We start from the raw sequence: 25,091 nt of genomic DNA, 5'->3' as shown, positions 1-25,091 counted from the left end.
TTTTTTTTTTTTTTTTTTTTTTTTTTGTATTACTTAACAGTATTACTGGAATGTAAGAGCAGTAGGTATCAGTAGATAAAGTATATACAAGGACGTATCGGTAATTTTTAATTATCATCATGAACTAATAGAGACAGAGTGTTGAGTTTTATGTCCTTTCTTAAGACTTCTCTGCATAGTCTCCGTGCAGAGTTACACATTCCTCCCACCAGTTATTAATATGTCAGAGACCGTAATTATACCTCTCTGCAGGTTGCATGGAAAATCATTGTTCCATTTCCATTATGACGTCATATTTGTTGTCAAAATGGGAAAAATCAAGTAGATTTTTTTTATCTGTGGGAACAGAAAGAAGTCACTTGGTGCCAGATAATAATAATAGGCTGAGTGCGGCAATACTTCAAAGCTGCATCTAGCAGCTTCTACTAACGCTTTTTGGGATGCATGAGTGTGTGTATTGTCTGCAAAGAAATGGATTCCTTTGGTGAGCATACGGCGACATTTTTCCACAACTGCATTTCATAACTTCCTTATAAGTGAGCGGCAGTATGTATCAGTGATAGTACCACCCTTCTGAAGGTAGTCTCTAAGGATGACTCCATGACAGTCCCAAGAACAGAGAGTATGACCTTACCGGCAAACTATTGCACCTGTTCATATATTTCTGTCTCAGGATCATATAGATAATTCTAACATTCGTTCATGGTTAACAGATATGTAAAAAAAAAATAAAAATAAAAAAATAAAAATAAAAAATCTCATCTTGCTCCGGAAGATTGAACAAGTGACTCGATGTGTCACGCCATGTTTGTCTTTGAAGAGGCGTTAGCAAATGCAGAAGCCAATGTGCTAACATCTTAAGCATTTTCACATACTAACATAACTGAGTCTACTTTGCTTCATGATGATGTGGTTATTCGTTGGTCTTCCAGGATTAGCTCTTCGATTTTCCTTATTATGGCAGCGGCGTCCGTGATTGATGGACATCCAGGACTTGGCTCACCTGTAAGAGACATGCAACCTGTTTGGAAATTCCTCTTCCACCTCACGATAGTGCCATAGAATGGCCAGTTATCAACATACGCAAGCTTAATTTCATCATGAATTTGTTGGGCTTTGTAACCGTTCAAATGCAGAAACTTAATCACGCTACGAACTCCTATCTTAAACATTTTGCACCTTACTGTTAACTAGCGCCACCTGTAAAGAAACTAAATGATACACATAAAATTTTTTACTAAACCATATATATAAGGTAAGAGTGTAAAAATACAGCATTATCTGGCCAGAAGATTTATATGCCGTGAAAGCGTGAAGAGAAAAAATACGAGTATAAGTTCATATTATTAGAATTTGATATCAGAAGAAACTTTCTGAAGTTTTACGACACAAACAAATAAATTCCATCATTGAAAAAATATATATTACCTGGGGGACATGATACATTTTGGAGACTAATAATGGGTATGAACAGGGTTCTTTATTTGCTATAAATAATAAAACAAGTTTAATAAACATATAATGGACAAAACCCATTTGGGGGATAGGAGAACGTTTGGGGCTTGGTCCTCATTTGCCGCCCCCCTGGCTATAACTCTGGTTCACCTTACCGCTTTTATTTTCTTGAAACGCTTATGGAAATGCGAGAACTCTTACGTAAAAACAGTATCTCTGATAGCACTGCAATACGACTAATGTATTTGTAAACAAAGACGTTCGTACGCAGCTTTGCCCTTTGGACAAATATATCAGATAGGTAATACTTAATAATATATTTTGTTCTTTTAAACTTACATTTCATTTTCCATGTGAATTCTTTTTAAGCATCAGTAAGGTAACAATCATTCTTCTTCTTTTTTTTATTGTTTCACTCATTCACCATTTGTCTGCTTTTGTGAGGATTTATTCAGTCGATTGCTATGTATGAAATATACACCTTGTATTATTTTTTAAACAGCTAGACTAAAGATTTATGAAATCTTTCTTTTGGGAATCGTGCAAGACTTCAGATTTATATCCATCAGTACTGTGATCTTTGATAGGATTATTAATTATATCAGTTTTAAATTTTTCAAATTGCTTTGAAAACAGTTTCCAATTGTATTCCTCCGTATAATTGGAAACTACTACATATTCAAAGCAACTTATTAATAAATTGAATGGCAGGTCTCATTTCCAATTCTACTTTCATTTTGCATTAATTGATTCAATTCGTTCTTACTGTGCCGTTTCATTTAATGCAGCTTTTGAAATCCCTATTTTTTTCCCTCTTCTCTGCCTTTCCTATCGAGTTCTTTTTCATCTGCATGCACAAAGTAACACTCAGTAAAATTAAGGAACTAACTAGGACTGTAGGAGGAAAAAAAGAGATGCGTTGATTGAAGAGAATACACGGATACACACACACACAGAGTAATCAAAACGTTAGTTATTCTACTGGCCGAACGTTCTCACTGCTGTTCTGCCATGCATACGCCATCTGAACGGCATAAAGGATGCAAATCTACACCGACTATTCGAAAATTCTTCTCCATTTAGGTTGTCGAATTTGATTTCCGTAGTATATGTTTTTTTGTAAAATATTATGCAACCTCGAGTGCTAACGGAGTAAACAGTTGATAAGTGTCAATGTGCGTTGATGTGTAGAGACTAGTCAGAGTACCAGATGAATGCACATCACTTCGACGATGGGTTTCCTTTAGCAAATTCAATGGAAAGTTCTACTTCGGCCTTCCTGGATGTACGCGAAATACAGAATATGGTAAAGCTTAATCCATTATGCAACTTTTATATGCATATATATGCGTACTGAGATTTTTTTTTTAAATTTTAGAGAAGGTTGAGATTTATAAGTATGCAGCACACTTGGTAAATAGATTCATCCAAGTTCCCCCAATAATGTAAAGATATTGCAAAAAGTAGCAAATTGGTTTTCCTTCTGAATCGAAATACGAATCCTAAAACCTGAATTAAATTTATCGTTCTGTATTCAGAACACCAAACGTGTGAACATAGGCAATTCGTTATTGCAAGAAGAAAGCACAGAAAAATGTATCTGAATTAACAAAACTCGAATGTCATTTTTTTAAAAAACACTCGATAATCTTTGTTATGTCATTTATAATAGATCAACGCTCCTGATAAAGACATATTTATCTCCTCACTGCAACTCTGTGTTTGCTCTTTTGTAATTAAATCACTGATTTAAAACAAATTAGTTTCGTTTCGCAGCGTGAAACTATGGACCACACTATGCAAATTCAATACTCGAACTTGAAGTAGTGCATCTATAACTACAAGTTGCAATAGAGGAATAAGATTAATAGTAGAACCAGTTCCTCGGACGCTGAATCCATATAAAAGAAAAGCCATTACTCTCTATCTCTTACTGTTTTTGCTCTATGGAAATTACCTAGGTAATATTGAAACAGGAGATCCTAATTGATGTCTGTAACTTTCGGTTGCATTGAGGAATAAAATCAAGGGTGATACATGCTCATGCGGTACTAAATCCATAAATAGAACTGCTTGTCGCTATCTATTTCCCTTTTAGAGTTCCAAACTATGCTACGTACAAGTGTCGGAAGTCTTATAGAACGGCTTTGTTCATCCGTATGTCGACAGATATCAGAGCAAAAACGGTCAGAGATATCGAGATACGAATTTTTGCAGCAAATTGAGCGTCCCAAGAATTGAATAGAAAGTTAGCAGAGGACATGAAATCTAAGAGGAAGTGGTTCAAATTAGTCATTCCCGGTTTCAACGTTTGTCGCCATAGAACGAAAACGGATAGCGAGAAGTGTTTTTCTTCTTGTAAACGATTACTTGACTCAAGGCAACATACCATGACCATCCCGAACACACTACCCAAACCGAAAATAGTTCAAATTTAATATTATGGTCTACCTCTGGTTTCACTACTGATATATACAGAGCACAAACAGTAAGAGACATCGAGATGCGGTTTTCTGCAGTCGATTTAATGTCCCGAGAATAGGTTCAGTCTTACTCATTAACCCTCTATTCAAACCAGAAGTGTTTCAAATTAACATTTTCCGGTTTCAATAGTTATCGCCGTAGAATAAAAATTGTGTAGATGGTGGCAAGCGGTTTTCTGCAATCAATTCAGAATCCGAAGAGAGCATATTCTCACCATCCTCAATACTATACCAAAACCGAAAGTGGTTGAAGTTAACTACTACTTCAGGTTTCAATACTGATTTACATAGAGCAAAAGATATAAGGCATATCCAGATGCAGTTTTTTTTAAAAAAAATTGATTCAGCATCCCAAGAATAGGTTGCATCTCCTCCGCTAACCCTCTATTGAAATCGGAAGTGAACCGGAATTAACATTTCGCTTTCAATATTTATCAACATGGAAAAAATATGAATTAGATAGCAACATACGGTTTTCAGCAACCGATTTAAGACATCAAGAGAACATACCATAAGAACCCACAACACTCTACTAAAATCGGAAGTACGTCAAATTTACTAGTACTTCCGGTTTTTGTACTGATTTCCGTAGTGTGAAAACTGTAAGAGATATTGAGATCCGATTTTTTTCTTTTTTATACAATCGATTCAGCCTCTCAAGAGTAGGTCTTAGAACACCCTCTCAAAACCAGAAGTGGTTGAAATGTACTACTATTTCAGCTTCCATAGAGCAAGAACGGTGAAAGATATTGAGATGCGTTTTTCTCAATGTATTCAGTTTTTTCATTAAACCTCTATTCACACCAAAAGTGGTTCAAATTAACAATTTTCTGTTTCAGCATTTACCGTCATGGAACAAAAGTGCTAATTTGTAGCCACAAGCGGTTTTCTGCAATCGATTCAGGGTGTCAAGAGAACATACCATCGCAATCCGCAACGCTCTACCGAAACCGGAAGTGGTTGACATTTATATCTATTTCCGGTTTCAATACGACGTTCCGTAGAGCAAAATCAGTAAGAAATATCAAGTTGCTGTTGTTTGCATTCGATTCAGTTTCTCAAGAGGTTCTATCTCCTCCATTAATAATTTATTCAATTCGAAAGTGGTTCAGATGAACGATTTTCGGTTTCAACATTTATCGCCATAGAACAAAAAACAGTTAGGTATAACAAGTAATGATTGTTGATGTAGATTGAGCGTCCGAGGAACATGTTCTGTCTTTAATCTTATTCCTCTATTGCAACCAGTAGTTGATTTACAACTTGATTTACCATTTCAAGTTTGAGTATTGATTTCAAATTATTTGGAAGTCTACCGTAGTTACACAATATGAAACGAAACTCACTTGTTATCCATTATACAACCACTGTTGCAACCGGGAATTGAGGATTTTCCTACTTCTGATTCGAACAGATAAATAAAAGTCGAGAAGACGTTCAATCTGTTAAAAAAAAATAAATACATAAAAAACAACTATTTAGTGTATCTTATCGTTTTTGCTTTATGGAAATAAATATTAAAACCAGAAGCACTTGTGATGTAAACGTTTTGCACTTTTGGTAGTGTGTTTCGGGTGATGGTGATATGTTCTCTTCAGACGCTGAATTGATTGCAACAAACTGCTTGTCGCTCTTTGTTACCGTTTGTGTTCTATGGCGATAATCGTTGAAATCGGAAACGTTGATTTCTACCACTTCTGGTTTAAATAGATTGTTAACGGAGAAGATGGTACACTTTTTTGGATGACGAATTGATTACAAATAACTTTTTTGCCGCTCTGATACCTGTCGGCAATCGGAGGAACAAACAAACATAACAGTTATATAAAACTTCTAATACTTATGCATACCATAGTTTGAAAGTCTAAACATACCCTTAGTCAACTTTTGGTGGAAACAATAGCAATGCATTTCTGGCATGCAAATACACTAGACATATTACATTGTGCCGTAAAGTATAATCCCGTAACAGTTACGTTGAGTGTGAAAACACTCGACGTCCAAAAACTTGGGTTTCTGCTTTGCTTCCAACTGGTATATAATGGTAAGTAGATCTTAAGATATCCGAAGTATAGGATTTAATTTCTTTCCAATTCAAAAACGAAACGATGACTTTTTATATTGACCCTGAATGTCATGCTGGAAGAAGACCAAATATTTCCCTTAATATAAAGAAATTTCGTGAAGACAAATTCACAGTGTTGCCATCTGAATATAAAGTTTCACTTTTTCAAATGACACTACGTCAGGTTATTACATATTTCACATCTAAATGTAAAACGAAATATTAAAATATCAAACTTTCTATTCAGTGTTCCCAACTAAGAATACTACAGTATCACAAACATCCCAATTTTAGAGGGCTCTTTAACAGTAATAAAACACTGAGATGAACAAGTCCATACAAATCTAAAGTAACTTAGTAACGAATAATATGACCATGATACGACGCATTTCAGATAAATAGAAACAAAGTTAAATTAAAATTTTAATTTTTAGTGGCTTTATTTCGAAAAAAAAATAAGTACTTTATCTATGGAGTTAGATGGTTTCCAATAGATAAAAATTCGTAGTCTAATGCCGTTTGTAGCAATTTCATATCTCAAATCGTCTGGGAGAGATGATAAACATTGGTAGTGTTTGCAACACTGTTTTAAACGACGAATTTGTAGAGAGTGTTTGAAGTGATCATTGCTTTCTTTTGTATCTACGTGTGACATTATAGTAATAATTTTGAACAGTGTTGCAAACTTACCTATATTTATCATATCTCCAGAACGGTTTGATGTATCAAATAGCTGAAAGCGGCATTATGTTTATTTTATTAATTGGAAACCATCTACTATGCTATCATACCGATGTAAGCACTTTTCCGAAATAAAGTTTGTACTTTAAAAAATTCAAATTTTCCATTTCTTGTAACTTTGTTCGTACTTGTTCGAAATGGGTTGCATCATGATTACAGTATCCGACACTTAGTTACTTTAGATACGAACCACCTCGTTTACTTCAGTTGTTTTATTACTGTTGTAGAACCCTCCGAAATTTGGATATTTGTGATACTTACTTGGCAATATTGAATAAAAAGTGTAGTACTTTAATGTTTCGTTTTACATGTAGATTTGAATTATGTAATAACCTGATGTAGTGCTATTTGAATAATTAAACTTTGTATTTTGATAGCAACACTGTTGATCTAGCGATATTGCTTAGTGTGCCAAACTTGTTGCCCCTTTTGATATTTGCTTGGTACAAAATTACAGCTATATCTGTCAATTAGTTTGGAAGCTACAACAAGGGGTCACTTTAAGTGGTTCACCCTGTATATATATAGTACTATAGTAATATATATCCAAATGAAACTGATCTTGTTTGTCATTGAATGACGAGAGAATAGCTCAACTGATTGAAATGATTTTTTTGAATATAGCCATCACCACCTCAAACTGAGTTTTATCATGCCACTTTGATTAAAATGCTTATCTTAAGGTAGAAGGGGGCGGGTATCTTAACTTCGTGAGGAGAGAGATCTCACGAAACCCTCAAGTTAGAAACATGAAACTCGGTGTAAATTCCTTACTAAAAATAAACTGAAACATGTTCCAGTGTTTTTGGAAATTTTCATTTTAAGGAGGCAGTCGAGCATTTTACGTGTATTGTACAGAGGTTGTTCAGCCTACGTTTGGCTGATTTCGTTCCTTACCCCTCCCAGGCAGAATGGACTCACCCGACCTGGCTCGTGGCGTCCTGAAGTGTTGTGCAGTGGCTTCCTGGGAACGGAGTTGTTTTTCCGCGCGGACGACAATATCGCACAAAACAGGACCATTGTTCTGAGTGCTGTGTTAAATTTGTTTCCAAGTGCGTGGGTTTCCGCTCTGTGACCGAAATACCGCCCAAACTAAGCCGGTTTTGGGAAGGTTATGTTGCGGCTCTTTATTAGTGTTTCTGTCATTAGAAAACAGTGCAAGAAGAAATGTTGCAACATCAGTTTAAGTGGAATAAAAAATGTTATTAAAAAGTATAAGGGCAACAAAGCTCCACTATTTGGATCACCAACGAAGTTGCCTAGGAAGCGGGAATGCACGAAGACCACCTCCACCGTGAAGAGGAAACTTCGCAAAATGACAATGCAAGAAAATCCTCGAACACAAATGTGTATGTATGGTTAATCGTCTTGACTTGTCTTTGGGGACTGTGATCCGGATGTTACACCATCAACTCAAGCTGGAAAAAGTCATGAAAGCTCGCGGCCATCTTCTCATGGATGCCCACCAAAGGAAACGAAAGTGTAACGCCCGGTAGCTGTACGAACGGCATCTGGTAAAACAAAGGTGGATGTACGTCGTAACGCTCGAAGAAGCATGGATTTTCCTTTCCGATTGCGGCAAAACCGAGAGCCATCATGTACCGAGAGAAAGGCGCCAAAGAACTTCAGAAGGTGGGTGCGTGTCTGTAAAGAATCCTTCCAAAAAGGGTTCGTGTTCGTTACTGGCAACTGTTACCGAGGTAAACTGAAGATTCGTAGGGTGGCGAAGAACTGCAAAATAAATTCGCAGTATTTTCAGGAGCAGATCATGCGGCCGATCTACGAGCATGAGATTCCAACGAAAGGAAATGATGCCAATCTGGTGCGCATTCACATGGACAAGGCCTCATCACATACCTCACGAACGTCCCTCGCATTCTACAGGGAGATGGAGGAGGCAAGTGGTATACAGGTGACACCTTTCAATGAGATACCTGTTAAATCTCCAGATGCAAGTCCTATGGACTATTGTGGATTTGGATTGTTGAAGCGGTCTTTGGGAAAACGGCGTGTGACAACTGTGGAAGGACTTTGGAAAGCCGTGCAAAGGGAATGGGACAAGATTCCCCTCCCAGTTCTTCAGAAAAACCTATTACAGTGGAAATTACGCTGTCGAGCTATTGTTAGGAACCAAGGGAAACACATCGAGCAGTTACGGACCTGGCGCCATGGATTCTTTTAAATTTTTAGGTAAGTCGAAATTGGCCAAATGTAGACTGAACAACCTCTGTACATTTGTTTAGTGGCCCATAGCTATAAATTGACACATTTGTACACCCAAGAAGGTCTATAATTTCCTCCACATCTTCCTGTAAGGAATCATTTCCCTGGTTCTCTGCTTTTATCTTCGAACACCGTCTCCTGTAGATACTGAAGACTTTTAAGCTTGGAGACTTATCTGCATCCAGAATTTGGGCCCTATATGGTCCTTATCGATGAAAGTGCTATTTCTGTTTTTACTAAATATTTTTTGCCTTTGATTTTCGTAAAATACCCAAGGAATTTCTTTTCTTTCTTTCTTTCTTTTTTTTCTTTTTCTTTTTCTTTTTTTTTTTTTTTTTTTTGTTCTTTCCCTTACACCGCTCCTGCCCCACATCCAATTGTGCATTTATGACATCTACGCCTAAAAACAATGAATGTGCCTTTTTTATCTGACTTCGATCCGTATTCCGTTCTCGAGTTATGGCTGTTTTTACATTTTTCGATAAATTTTTGACTGGTCGGAGAGCCGAAGAGAGCAGTAGCGGCTCGATACCATAATCTGAGATAGTTCTGCACAGTTTGTTTTTTTGTATATTAAATTTCCCGTTTGCAGCAATTAATTATAAAATGTACAGCAACCAGCGTATTTTCTTTTAGCTCTCTAATCGTTATAAATGACAATAATAATTGAAATTAACAATGCAACTTTACTGTATCACAACCAAAACACTATTGTTTTGATTATTGGGTGTCAGTGGCGTACTTAGGATTTTATTTCGGGAGGAGCTATACACAACATATGAATAATCACTTAATTTTGCTTTGGGATGCCTACAAGTTTTAATGAATTTCGGGGGATCTTGAGCCCAATAGCTCCCCTTAAATACGCCACTGTTGCGTGTAATGAACTTTAAAAATACCATATCCATATCGTAAGAAACATATGTACTGTTTTCAGATACCATAAGAATTTCGGGTTCACGTAATGTCTATAGGTAGAAATTTTACTAATACTACTGAATTATAGGCATTTTATCGTTTGTAAATAAAGTCTATCCGTCGTGTCTTCTGCTGTACAAAATGTCCTAGTACTCTATCATTAAAGTTCGGCATGATGGATATGAAATCACGCTCGATTGAAAAGGCAGCCAAAGCACTGATTCTTTCCTGACATATTGTGCTTCTGAAAAACGTTTCGAAAAGGTTTATGGTTGGCTTAAAATTGGTACACAAATTGTGTTTGTTCAGAAAATTTGAACAAACTCGAACATGGAATACTATTATTTTTAGAGCGCACAACAATTACACTGAACACCGTTATCGAAAACAAGAGTAGGGTGCCTCATGTACATCACGTCGTGTGTCTTCGGCTTCTTCGGACGTATTCGTTAGTTCTGAGCTGCTGGAAGTGCAGCTCTGGTAAATCCTATCTAAGAAACAAGGAAAACGTAATACAGTGCGGCTGGTGAAGATTTTGGTCTCAATGCTAAAGCATAGGGCAATCCGTGCACAGCTCTTGCAATATTATTAAGCTTTGGAAGGTGTTTCCAGTAATTCTACGCTTTGTAGCATATCCAGCAGTACAATTTTAGGACACTGTTAGACCAAATATCATCATTACATGTTATTACCTTGATTCAATAAAACACAATTCAACTTATTTAAAAATACATTTATTCCACTAAAATAGCTGGTAGTTCTGCAGCTCTGCAGCACTTATTGACAAGCCGCCCCTGGAAGTGAGGCATTTTTGCACCAGGTTGGTCTATACTTTTTGTTTTATTTTAGTGTATCAAATGTTTGTTGAAGTTTTTCGGAACACCCTGTATATAAGTTTGTGTATGTTCCAGCATAATCCTGCAACGCCTGGAGCAAGAATCCAGACTTCGTATACATATGGTTTAAAATCTATAAACATACTTTGGGGGGTAAAACACCTCTAGCCTATGGGGAAAGGGGGTGCCATATAAAAAAAATAATAATAATACTGCTGAATCCATAGTTTCTCGAATTGCTAAGATAAATAATGACACTACCGATACCATACTGTGGAGGTAAGATACCTATAGTTCTCCTGTGGGAGGACTGACATGTAAAAATAATCGAAAACGATCGGTATTAATGCCGAATTTACTTTCTTCGGAATCACTGAGATGAATAGTGATACTCCAGATGCCGTTTAAGTACAGTTCAGCTCTAACGCTATGAGGGAGGATGGGAAGGGGTGAGAAATGAAATATCCAAAATGACCGAAATTAGTAACCCTATCGAATTCATAGTTTGTGAGCTCGGTAAGCTGATTGCTCGCATTTGAGCACAAGCAGCAGTAAAGAGGAGCACATAATCTTGCCAGGGACAGGAGCAGTCATTAGTTATTCCATTCCGTTCTTAATTTTCTGACAGGGACAACGCCAATTGCTCGTACCTCTTTTTCTCTCTCTCGCTATATATAACGAGAGTAAATCAATGGGTAACTGAAATATTTTTCAATTTCTTTTCAGGTTGGCCCTACTGTATTGTGTGCTCACCAGAAGCTAGGTGCTATCGTTTAGCTTTGCCTGTGGCAGGTTGTAGCATTATCACATCAGTCCGCTTTGCGCTGTTGCGAAGTAAAGATGGCCGCGGCACTCTCTGTGTGCACCAAAGAAGAACAGCGTTGTTCTGTCATCCGTTTTTTTTTTTTTTTTTTTTTTTTGTCTGGGGGTGTACCCGGAGAGAAAAATCATAGAAGACTTTTAGTACAGTGCAGGGACAATGTGTTACCACAGCAAAGTGTTCATCAGTAGATTAAACAGTTCAAAATTGGTCGAACATGGCGTTATTGAACGAATACATGCCTTGATTCTGAATAACATACGAGTGACTGTTACGAAGTGGCAACCCATATGTACATTAGTCATGGTTTTGCGTATGAAATCATGCATAATAAGTTCAACTTTCACAAAGTCTGCGCGAGATGGTTCCGCAAAAACTCGATGAAAAGCACAAGCGAAACCGTGTGAGAATCTGTGAGCACCTAGGTGAAGCGTTTCTCAGGCAAATCATCACTTGAGATGAAACGTGGATTCATCACTTTGAACCAGAAAGCAAATACCAGAGCATAGAATAGAAGCACACCGGATCTCCCGTCAAGAAGAAATTCTAGAGTCAACCTTCTTCAGGGAAACTGATATTCACAGTGTTTTGGCACTCACAGAGTCCAATCCTGGCACATTACCTGGAAAAGAGGTCAACAATAAACAGTAAAAGATACAGTGATATGCTGGTAAGCAAATTATAGCCTGTAATTCGTAATAAATGCAGAGCTGATTGTCAAAAGGCGTTTTTGTGTTACATGATAATGCGCGTCCACACACCGCCGCGCACACCGCTCAAACTCTTCAAACGCTACGTTTCGAGGTGCTGGAGTATCCTGTATAGAGTCCCGATCTCGCCTCGTCGGATTACCATTTGTTTGGTCAACTTAAAGATGCTCAGAGGCCGGTGATTTAGCTCCGATCAACAGGTGAAGGAAGTGGTGCATTCATGGTTTGCTGTGCAACCAAAAACCTTTTCTCCAGAGGTTATCGGAAAATTTTGCAACGCTGGACGAAGTGCATTGAAAAGCAGGGTGACTATGTTGAAAAATGATGTGAATGAAATCATTGTACTCTTGTTGTAATAAATAATAAAAAAAATATTGTGTGTAATTGCAGATATTTATTGACTTACCTCATATATATATATATATATATATATATATATATATATATATATATATATATATATATATATATATATATATATATATATATATATATATATATATATATATATATATATATAATATTAGAAATTGAGAACGTACGCACATTCTCAATATGCATATAGCATATAAAATAGAATTCAATATGTGATTTATCCTCATTTTCTGTTCTTATTCTGTCCCAAACTAACCTCTCTACGAGTAGGTAGAAACGCTATTCGATAGTCTTGAGAGACAGATGTCTTACTTATGTTACATAACGACATTAGAGCAGTGGTTACCAATATTCTTTTCCGAGGACCCCTTCATACCTTGCCATCATGTCGCGGACCCCCTAAAATCCCAAATCAATTTCAAGTCTTAAATTAAAATTCTAACAAGCACTTACTGAATTCAACATCATTATTTAAGTACTTAAATTTATAATTTTTTTATTAATTCAGTCTGGTGGTTTGTAAGGTGGCGTCCGGTCACTAAATAAAGCAGTCATACAGTATAAGCCAACATTACAAGTAATGATATTTTAGTATAATACAATATTTAAAATAAGACGCTAGGAATACTCTTGGGAGGCATGTATTTATTTTATGAAAAAGACAAATCGAGCAGTTTTAATTCTTAGTGCGGTAAGTGGAAGTACAAAAGTAAAAGTAAAAGAGGAAGTCCAAAAGTTGATACCTGAGGAAAAGTAAGCCCTATACTTACTCTTGAAAGGTACGTCTGGCAACCCTCAGAATGAATATCCATTTGATTATTTTTATTAATGCAATAATGTTTACTGAAGGCTAAGTTAAGATAAAATCTAATTTCCCAACAATAAGTCACGGACCCCTTGGTGACCTCCCACGGGCCCCCAGGCGTCCGCCTATTACCTTTTGGGAACCACTGCATTAGAGGAAAAAACCTTCATTGTTTATAGAAATAATAGAAAGCGTGAAGTTCGTTTCGTCGCAACTATAAATTTTATATTAATAATGCTCTCCTTCAAACGTTTTTAAGGGTATCTTTATATATAATTATGTCGTAGCTGCTGTTCAAAATTAAAAATATGTAATGCGTCGAAAGAATTCAGATTAAAGTACATCTTCAATTAAATTTTAAAGGTGTAATGTATCCCCGTTTCTCTGTTCTTGAATGTAAGATTAGACATGAGAACTGGTGACTTTCACTTATTGAAAATAAGCATTGGGTAGGCCTATGTTGATTATGACATTTAGTTCTGAATTAACTCTTAATGATTATAGAATTTTATTAAAGTCAGTTGATAGAAACAACCATAAGTATATTATTCCTGTTAACAGTTATTAAATGATTTTGAACTAGATATCAAATGTTTTGAAATCTTATCGATATGTTAGAATTGTTTCATTGTTTTCAAGAACTGATTCTTCTTTCAATTCTGGATTTAGTTAGGTCTAATATAATTATCTGTTACGTTGTGCTGTTCAGCAGTTTTGGGAAATACAATTTAAGACTTGCTTTTTTCTTTGTCTCTTCAGCAAGAAAAAATGCTTTTCATGTAAAAATATAATTTTGAATGGAGATTTAAATAGAAGCTTAATCACGTTGAAGGCGAATGTTGCATATTCTTTTCCGCTTCTAAGATCACGCTTTCTTCTCGCTATCTCAGCAACCTATTACTTCTTATTCGTAATTTTTAATGCAAGGAAGCAGGGTAGAATGAGATGAAGTAAGTGGCTCATTTCGCTTGTCCATAGTTGCGTTCTGATATTGTGGTCGGTGTAAGATGCAATAATAAGAGGAAGCTCTTGTGACGTTCGACAACTAACAGCAAAAATAAGGAATATAAGAAAATTGTCTCCTCTTATTGTTCTGCATGAAGGTGGGTTCTATCCCTTTCGCTTGGTGTAGCTAGCCGAGACATCTAATAGAAGAAGACTGCGTTGGCCGTTCTTTTCCCTGTGGTTTTACAAGGATAGAGGTAATACTTATACTACACGAATTCAAATATTACCACATTATAAATCACTTTCATATGTCAATGAATATTCCTGCTATGTAAAGCACTTTGTGTGATAGGGCCTGGAAGTGACGTTCTTGACAAAGATAACACTAAAGATACATATTTTCCTTTACTGTAAATAATTCTATGTGAAAAAATAAGTTAAATGTCTGTTGCTTGGATATTTATATGATGCTGACAAAATGGCATAATTCATTTGTCCTGTAAATATTCACAAGAGGTAGGGTAAAACATACAGTGATTGGCACCCAGATAGTAATTGGCACTTTCCCAGTTAATATTCAAATAATAAGAAAACAAATAAGTTTTTTCAATGTATTCACTAACGGATGGCAGCACTAGTCTTTGCTTCTATATTCTGTGAAGTTTCTTTCCTGATATTTTGGTATTAGAGTGAAGTTGTTTATGGAATAGGTGGATATATTTTCCTTAAATTAAATGTTGTCTTATTTCTTATGAATTTGTTAAGGATGTTTAAAGAATATTTACCATCGTTTCGACTTATTAAATGTTACTTACGTTTTGGTTTATTGGCATTGCAGATCAGGAACTATCAAAATGTGTTCTCCCTTCAAACAACCTTGTAATCCATCTCTCTATTATTGAAAAATGGGGTGCCAATCACTGTATGAAGAACTATGTGCCTAGATAGTAATTGTCATACCTCTGCCAATAACTATCAAATTTATATTTTGTATATGATATGATATAAGGCTTTTAAAAGCTTTTAATTATGTATGAAAATTCAAATGTACTGAATTCTCATGTTCCTACGTTAACTCTTTCTAGTTAATGGCACCCCTGCCAATTACTGGATATTGTGGTGTCAATCACTGTAAAAGTAATCAAATTGAAAAAAAAATGATCACTTGAGCTCTTACAAGTTAGTTCGATCGCGTGAACCAGAAATCATGGCATATTAGTATAGTGTTATATAACACTGGACCAAGTGCCAGAAACTCATTATAAGATAATCTAAAGTTTTATATAAGTAATCTGGTACTTAGTCTTTAAAACTATTTGTAGGCAAACGCTGCTAAGAATTGGTACTGATTTTTATTTACATGTCTTCCCAAATAGAGTGTGCCATAAAACAGAAATTCTAAGAAGTGGCACCTTGCCTATCGATGCAAAACACTGTCCTTTTTGTTGCTCTTTCAATTGAATCATTGAGTTTGAAAACCTGTCATCCCCATCGAAACAAGTAGCGCCAAAAATTGCATCACTTTCTCAGATGGTGTTTGATGCTCTATCGAATGGAGGGCTTAAAATTGAAAAAAGTAGCAAATAACAGACAGACGCACACAAGCACACACAGACAGACATAGAGAATTCAGTAATGAACTTCTTAAGTTCGTTGAATATAGGGGAAAGGAGCCTACTTGCAACAGGAGTAGGTTGCAGCATTGTTAACCTCTCAGTGTGAAAAGTTATGAGAGCGAACTCGGCCTTCACGTATAACCATCTTATGCAGGAAGTGACGTAGTAGTTTGTTGATGCACGCGATCTGGTCACGGTTATATGAAGGAAGATTGTTGTTTTCAGATTAGATAAGTAAAATTTGAAGATTTTATTATGAAGTGACTAACAACTAGTACAACTAGTACAAGTAACTGTTGTTGGCTACGGTGTTATTAATAAAACACATAGGCCTGTACTGCTATAGAAGAATACCACCCATGTTTGCAATGAGATTCATGTTGGAGACGTTTCCTTCCTTTTAGTGTGTGAGCGATAAGTTGCAACATACCCCAGTACGCTGAGACAAAATCATGAATAGGTTTCTTTTTTTAATCAATGCACCTGCTTTCAAATAGAAATGTTAAAGTCACTATAGGAAATAATGTACTTTATATTTTATGGTGTAAAGCTTATTTCAACCACCAATGTACTTTTAAACGTAAACAATTCAGCAGTGAGAATGTGGAGAAAATCCTGAATTCAGAGTCTTCTGACTAGGCCATCATCCTGGAGCGACGAGCCGAGAGAGAGGGATCCATGTTGGACAGAACCATGAAGATTCTGAAACTGGATACCTAAGCCGTTGCCACCCACCATGGTCCGTCTGCTAGCCAGATCCGTCTGAGACGTCTGATCCCCGAACACAACCAAAAGCCACCGAGAGCATCTCAAGAAATCATCACATATAGAAATATAATGTGATTTAGATCTGTGTGCAAAACTATTCCCTCTTATTCTCTCCCTTTTACTCTAAACTTGGGTCTGTTATCTTCTGCTTTCTTTAAGATTTTTTTTTCATTTAGCAATCTAGACAATTGATCCCGATCTTAGTTGTAAGTCCTAGAATTAGGAGAGTCAGCTCCTTTTCCCGCTCATTCTCTTGAAGTAATTTGAGCAACAGAGCTGGTAACTCCTACCTGTATATTTGAGACTGGCCGTAAAAAAATTGACGAGATCACATCTACTTAGACGTCTTTTTCCATTTATAAAGAAAGCGCATCAAAGAGCTTTCGAGATGTAAGATACGTGTCTTCTCTTCCTAAACTAGATTAGTAGCAAAAACACGGAATTTTAGTAACAGTCTTTCTTCTGTATTTTTATATTTTGGTAGCTGTCATATCATTAGCCCAAAAATATGTATTCGTAATGATGTGCCTGCTGTTTTGGGGTAAAATGACAAAAGGAAAGTAGTATTTTGCTTAAAACCTTTTAAAAATGGGAAAATGAACAAGATCCCGAGTAGTATTTGGCTACAATATGAATCATGGAATAAACATTTGGGAGAAATTAAGCTATTTTGTTTTTGTCGTAGAAATAAAGGTTCTTTTCATGGGCTGTAATTCCTATTCTCCGTTTCTTGGCGGCATTACGAATTCAACTCTTAATAGAAAGATCCACATGGGCACACTTCAAAAAAGCTACTAACTTAGCGTATCTGTATAATGTCAAAATTATTACCTTTTAAAATATAATTGGCATTACTTTTCCTCCCACTATCATACTTGTTCGTAATACACAAGAATTCTTATATTTATTGTTCCATGACCCATGAAAGAATAAAATACACAATAATATTTACTTTCGCTACCGAAACTACGATACAAAATCTAAAAAAGTTTATATATATATATATATATATATATATATATATATATATATATATATATATATATATATATATATGTGTGTGTGTGTGTGTGTGTGTGTGTGTGTGTGTGTGTAATTATGTCAGTCTATTGAGTGTCTGAGTATTGTTGCTCTCTTCTGCTATCCCCATGTCCTCTGTCCACTTCAGCCAGTATTCGTTCTATCCCGGCCTCTGTTTTAGAAACAATGCTTTGGCGATGTGTCGATAAGGGGTATCTCAATAACCTCCCTTTATATTGTTCCACAAGCTCCAGTCAACAGTTGAAGAGAACGGGAGAGCTATTCATTGGTATAACCTACCATGTTATTTCATGCAGAAGTCGAGATAGATGTCTTACTCAATGCGTCAGTGCGGACAGGAAGCAAATACTCCATTGATCCGACAAGCTTTTGAAAGCGCGTACAGAAGCGATTTCTAAGACAATTGTCAACCAATACTGGTAAAACATTTAAAAAAAACATTGAGCATAACACGCATTGTTTGTGTAAACGGTACAGAATGGGTTGAAAAGCAAAATTTTGTGGCATGACTTTTTAAGTTGGTGCTTGGATTATTTTATCTCTTACTTGCACCAGTAGCTATGGCACTCTGGTCATGTAATGTTTATTTGTACTTAGAAGAAACCAGTTCAAAGAATTAGGTCTAGTGGTTGAACAGACGTACAATATATTGCAATTTTAAATAAATATATGTATGCAAGGTGATTTATTTCAAAACTAAATACGACAATAAAATTACTAGGCTAGTATCTTTGTCGCTTGAGGGCAGACGGAAGAATAAATACGTCGTTTACCTGCCAGAAGAAAATTTCAGATATTTAACACACATAATCTGAGACAATGGAAATGTAGAGTCGTGGTATATGTAATGAAATTTTCTGGTAAAATACTATAGTACATACTGTATTGAGCTTTTTTTTTTCAGCATACCAAACTTACATTATAAACGATTGATTGAAGGTTTCATAGCTCAAAATTACAATACTTGTGTTTATGCACGGAACCTAAGGTTGCGTTTTCAAATATATGTCGCAGTAAATCAGTTTGCTGTTTAAATCGGCCGCTAATTGACAGCAGTGTGGGGCAGCCAATCTGAAGCAGGAGAGATACGGAGAGAGAGGCCTATTTCGTTTGTCGCACATTGAAAGCAGTTGAAGAAGAAAATTGGTGTCTCTCTTGTAAAGCGCACGATGAACGAAACCGCGAAAAGAACAGAAATTTGTTAAAAGACAGTCATTGGGTATTTGTGCTATAGTCATGTATTGACATTGAGTTTCACAAATACTATAATTCAGACAATTGAACACTTCTTAAGCAACATCAAAGGTACTAATAATTTTAAGTATACAAAGTTTTATTATTATTATTATTAACGAGAAGCATAAATATTCTGTCTCTTAGTCTAAAGAACATGAACGAGGAACGCAAAATTATAAATTTCATTTCATTTTCCATATTTAATTACTGTTTCCACCTCTTTCATTGAAGAAAGAAAGAAAAATGATACGCAAACGCATTTCCGAAGCATGTTATTTCGTACAGTCATACTTTTCGAACTTTTAGTTTGTCGAATTAGTTTGTCATACTTGAATTTTTCTGCTAATAAGTAGAATAATAATCCACTGTAAACGAAAATAACGTTTCAGCACTCCCCATGACATTTTCATTTTCGACATTGGGTTAAAATTTTGATTATCACGAATTTGCTATCTTTAAAACGTGTTAGGCTCCTTGATTTATTTGAAATTTTACATCTCTTTTATTACCAAGAACGTCCCTATGAGACGTTTAATCCCAACTACATAAACTCCAAATCACAACCATGTCTTTCTGTAATTTGTTTAGGATACAATGAATCATGAAAAACAAATAATTTTGTAGTTTACTTGTTTGATTCTCTGTTGTACAATGTGCACAAACAGGGAGAGATTGATAAATGGCTATAATTTACTTGTATTTCAAAATAAACTTCACATGCTTATTTTGTACCCTGAAATTTTACGTTAACATTATTCAATTTAGGAGCTGTTTTATTTCAAATAAGTTGATTTTGTATCTTCAACAAACTCATCCACTGTTTTCTCGCACGCCTCTCTCTGGTCTGCTCAGATACAGACAGAAAACTAATACTCTGTGTTAGAGGTCTTCTCTATACTACCCTGTTCTTACTTAAATATGCGCCATGAGATTTAATTCCATTATTTACAATTTTCTCCGTGTATTGCTCCTTGACTTGGATGAGTTCTCTTGCTGTCCATTAGCGGCCGGCCTAACACCATCTACATAGGTTTTCTCCTTAATACAGATAGGTTTCTGTTAAGTATTCCATCAAAATTCAATTATTTTTTCATCATTTCGGTTGGTCTGTAGTCGTAATAAGGTCGGGCGTTGATCTCACTTTGTACACCAGAATCCCTGCCTCAGGACTCATAATTTGTGGCCTACGGCCATGAATACAGGTACTTAGATCCACACTCTCTAAATTTTGTTAATGATCATGTTGGCTGATCTTAAATTTTGGAAGGGGTGCTTAAGACTAAATCTTAAATCTTGGAAACTACCAAATCAAAGTATTTGGTATTATAGAATAGCACAAGAGCATGTGTCTCTGCAAGTTTGGTTGGTCCATCTTGTCCTTTCTAGGAGCAACAAATTGCAAACATTTAGGAACCATATTTGATAAATATAAATTCGGCAAGCATTTTCTTGATTTCTTTCGTCTTAGATGAAGTGTTATGAGATAGTTTCTGAATTTGAAAAGTTAGGAAGTCCAAGGTACTCCTTCCAATCTTTTCGAAACAAATTTTGTAGATATGAATTTATGAGTACTTTTATTAATTTAGATATATTAGATAAAGTTCTGTGTTGTTCATAGAAGTAGTTGACCGTAAGATGTTATCACGTTGAAGATACTGTCTTAAAATTTCTGAATCAAGTTTGATAGATATGATAGATATAGTAGATATGATATGGTAGATACCGGTTTGATAGATATGGGATAAGATTCCAACTCAAGAAAATCTTCGCACACGATGTTGTCTACCACAAAGTTACTTGGCCGTGGATAGAATAAGAGATCAAACACTAGAGGAAGCGCTGTACCACCGACTTACCGTGACCCCTTGAAACCTGATAGATAATATTTAAAACCAATTAGTATAAAACAGTAACAACTTAATACTTTAAATCTTACAAGGTACATTCGCGAAGTGTTCTCTCGAGTTTCCTGTAAAATTGATTCAAATGCAAAGTTCTCCACGGCCTAATGTGTATTGTACTAATTTTGACGGCCGTTGCAACCGTTCTTACTACTTTCGGTTTCAGTAGAAGTATTCTTCGGAAACTGAATCGATATAAAAATCGTTTGTGGCTTCCTATTACTGTTTCCGCTCTATGAGAATCAATGTTAAACCAGGAAGTAATAGTATATTTCTATCAATTCTGGTTGCAATAGAGGAGTAAATTCGGAGATGGAAACTATCCTTGTGGTATTAAATCCATATCAAAAGCCTGCTTGTCGCTTTCTGTTGCCACTTTTCAGTATAATAATCAGTGTTGAAACCGGAAACCATAGACGTCCACTACTTCATGTTTCAATAGAGGGATAAAGGTGGAAATAAACTTATTCTCGGGACGCTGAATTCATATCAGTTACCCTTTACTCGCTATACTTTTACCGTTTTCCTGTAGTGATTAGTATTGAAACAAAAGTAGAGGTATATTTCTACCACTTCTGGAACCAGTTCTTACGATATTAACTCCGTGTTAACTCTAACGCTTCTCCTCTATCTGTTACCGTTTTGCCCTGTTGTGATCAATGTTGAAACCAGAAACCGTAGATTTCCACCACTTCTTCTTGGCGTATAGGGATAAAGGTCATAATCAACGTTTTTCTTCGGACGCTCAATTGATACCGTAACACCACTTTTCGATACCTGTTTCCGTTTTTGTTCTTTTGAGACCAATACTCAAACCGGAAATACTAATATTTTTCCACTTCCGATCTTAGTGGATTGATACTAGTAAAGATGGTATTTTTTGGTACATTGAGCCGATTCTTTAAAAAAAAAACGTCGTTTGTATTACCGTATTAAATGTTGAAAAAAGCTTCCTGGCATCTCTTACCGTTTTTGCTCTATAGAAATCAGTGTTGAAACCAGAAGTAGTAGTAAATTTTTACCACTTCCAGTTTTAGAAGAATGTTACGGACGGAGATTTTTTAAAATGTCTAATCATTCCAGAAACCAATTGTCGCTGTCTACTATAGTTTTTTCTTCTCTGATGGTCAACGTTAAAACAGAAGTTTGATTTCTTTTACCACTTCTGGTTTGAATAGAAAGTTAACAATAAAGATGGAATTTATTCTTGAGACATTCAATCGATTCCAGACGCACTTCTTGATATCTCTTACTGTTTTTGCTCTATGTAGATAACACTGAAACCGGAAGTACTAGTAAATTTCTACCACTTCCGGTTTCAGAGGACCTTTATGGATTAAGGTGAAAACTTTTCTTGTTAGGTTTAATCGATTCAAAAAAATCTATATCTCTTGTCGTTTTTGCTCTGATACTTGTCGACAGAGGAATGTACATAGCTGTTCTTTAAGACTTCCGACACTTATGTATAACATAGATTTGGAAGTCTAAAAGTCTTAGAATATTTAGACGTTGTTTGTGATTTATCTTGTGCCAAGGCCTGGAAAAGTTAAAAGTTGGTACTTAACTCAATCTGCTTCTTCAACTGAATTTTATCAATAGCCACAGTACTCTCGTTTAGGCTAAAGGAGACGAATGAATTTGAATTAGGAAAGTGAATTATGAAATAATTGGTGGAATAACGGTGTGAGAAGAAACAGAAGAACTCTGAGAAAATCTTCGGACACGATGTTGTCCACTACATCGCGTGGGTGGATATCAAACCAGGGACCTTTCGCACCAGAGATGAGCACTCTACTACTGACCCATAGTGCTTCTCTCTCCGGTTACATACCCATTGACAGACATATTTAAGAGTATAATTTGAAACGACTACAAAAATTAAGTAATTGTAGAATGATAACTGGCTTCGTTCCTCATATATTTATAATATTTATTAACTTCTAAAATAAAGAGACGATGAAATTTTCATGATGCATTGAAACAAGTATGTGTTCAGTTTCGGTCGTTTCTAAAGCCAATGAGTTACTCATTCGGTCATTCACTTTCATCACCAAGACCTGGACTGACTGTTTAACGTAGACTCTGAATCGCACGTGCTCCAATCGTGAATTGAACTCTGGTATCTCATGTCGAAGATGCGTTTGCAAGCCATATATCCAAGAGGAAGCTTCAGAATATATATGAAGTTCCTCAGGTCTACTAGGGACCGAATTTACTGAACTCCGTGGGTATTATCCGCCTTAAATCTACCCCTGCATGACCAAACAGTTGATTATTCTGTTCTTAGTTTATGATTATTTGTTTGAATTACAAACACTTAACATATTTGTCTTTGGCTTTACACGTTTGCTTTCACAGTAATATTCCGGAGATAAATCAATTTAAAATGTATTTCGAGAATATTCATTCGTTCCCTAAATGCTTGCAAAAACAAGAAAAAAGAAAAAGAAAAAAATCACTTAAACATACATCAAGTGTTGTTAAAGTCCGATATTGTACACAAAGTGTAAAGTCGCAAGGAAAGTGTTTTTTTTTTCTTTCATAATAATTTGAATATGAGCTTCGCAAGCAAACAATAATTTTAAATTCTGCTATAAATTCCTCTTCTCCTTGATGTGAGTCATTCTTTTGTGTGTATGTGTGCATCAGCACAGCCACAGAACTTAGGCTCTGCCCTATTTCCTCTTCTCCCGCCGTTCCGTCTCCTCACTTTTTTTTCTTAATTATTTTTCTTCGTAATAATTGGCAGGGTACGTGACTTTGTGAATACAATATAGAACCGCCGGTGGTCTCTAATGATCTTATCTATAATTGCAGGATATAAATTTCTTATTGTTGTATTTTATATGCCTTTTCCTTTTATTTGATAACATATGACTGTTGATCATGTGCCTTTTCTCTAATATTTCAGCAGCAGCAGCAGCAGCTGGCGGAGCTGGGCAGGAAACAATTGGAACAAGTAATGCAGCAACTTCAAGAACAGCTTCAGCTGAATTTAATTCAGCAAACTCATCTTCTTCAAACAGGAGATAAAAAGAAAGCATCTGGTCCATTGCAGCAATTGGCGCTTCAACAGCAACAATTAATGCAACAACTTCAGCTCACTCAACGTCAGTACCTCTTACAGCAAGGCATCGGGCTACAACCGATGGTGCTTCCTCAGGGTGCAGGTAGGCCGGCCTTGGTCCCGTGGCCCGGCTCTGAAGGGATGATGGGCGATGTCGAAATGAATTCTTACAACCTCAGCTCGCGTTGTACGGCTTCCTCTTGCCCCGGTTAGCCCTCTGATGGCAAACAAAATGATGCAATGTCATATATATACATATTTGTCATATATATACTGTATGTATATATACACATTTGTATATATACATACAGATATATACGGTATATATATATATTAAGGAATGAAATTCGAGGATAATACAGATCATCATTTGAAATCAATTGTTGAATACCTCAAACTAAAATTCAAAATCAATTAATTATTTTACAGTTTAATATACTCATATTTTGTTAGACTAAAAATACAAATAATAAAATTGATATATGAGTTAATTTCGAAATGCTAAATGCATGGACAATTTAATTCAAGAACGTCGGAGTAATGAAAATGAAACAAATGTGTTTAATACTGTATTTTAGCTGATTTAAGCCAATGTTAAATCAGGAAATTTTCGAGAATCATATAAAATGAAAAATATGTGGGTCAATGAAAACATATACACAATAGACAATATCAATAATAGAATAATTACAGACAACATTCAATGTCCAGTTGAGAATTAGTGTTGTTTCTAAAATTAATACTGTCGCATACTATTTTAACAGATCAGTTTCATTTTATGGCTAATTTATGCGTGTTTACAATATAGTTTACGTAATTAGAGCAAAATTAAGAAGCAATGCATATAATCAAAGATATTGTTCACATATAATCAGTATGACATATACTCTACCCGTATGGCATATGTTCTATTGTATGAAAACACAAAAACAAAGTTCTAAATATTGAAAAAAAAAATATATATATATGTGGAATTAATATGCACTCAAACTTCAGAAACAAAATGTTATCATGCAAGCTTTATCGACATAATTGCTTATTTCCTCACTTTATTTTACTAACGCTATTAGTTATTTTTACGAA

The 25,091-nt window shown here is 35.6% G+C and overlaps 1 protein-coding gene across 24 annotated transcripts in view; it reads left to right on the top strand.

The window, feature by feature from the left end:
- The window catches only part of FoxP (forkhead box transcription factor P), a 1,320,908-nt gene that overhangs the window by 1,119,399 nt on the left and 176,418 nt on the right, over window positions 1–25,091 (top strand). For 23 of the 24 annotated variants that reach the window (XR_014131897.1, XM_081762611.1, XM_081762608.1 and 20 more), the window contains one exon: window positions 23,853–24,111. Coding sequence is in view for 23 of the 24 variants with exons in the window: in XM_081762611.1 (XP_081618737.1) it covers window positions 23,853–24,111 (259 nt within the window). In the remaining variant the exon portion in view is untranslated. The remainder of the gene's footprint in view (window positions 1–23,852; window positions 24,112–25,091) is intronic. The other variant, XM_081762599.1, reaches the window with a different exon arrangement.

Source organism: Thermobia domestica, chromosome 6, assembly GCF_964235325.1.
Source record: "Thermobia domestica chromosome 6, izTheDome1.hap1.1, whole genome shotgun sequence".
Classification (NCBI taxonomy): Eukaryota; Metazoa; Arthropoda; class Insecta; order Zygentoma; family Lepismatidae; genus Thermobia; species Thermobia domestica.
This window is presented reverse-complemented; position numbering and strand designations above follow the sequence as displayed.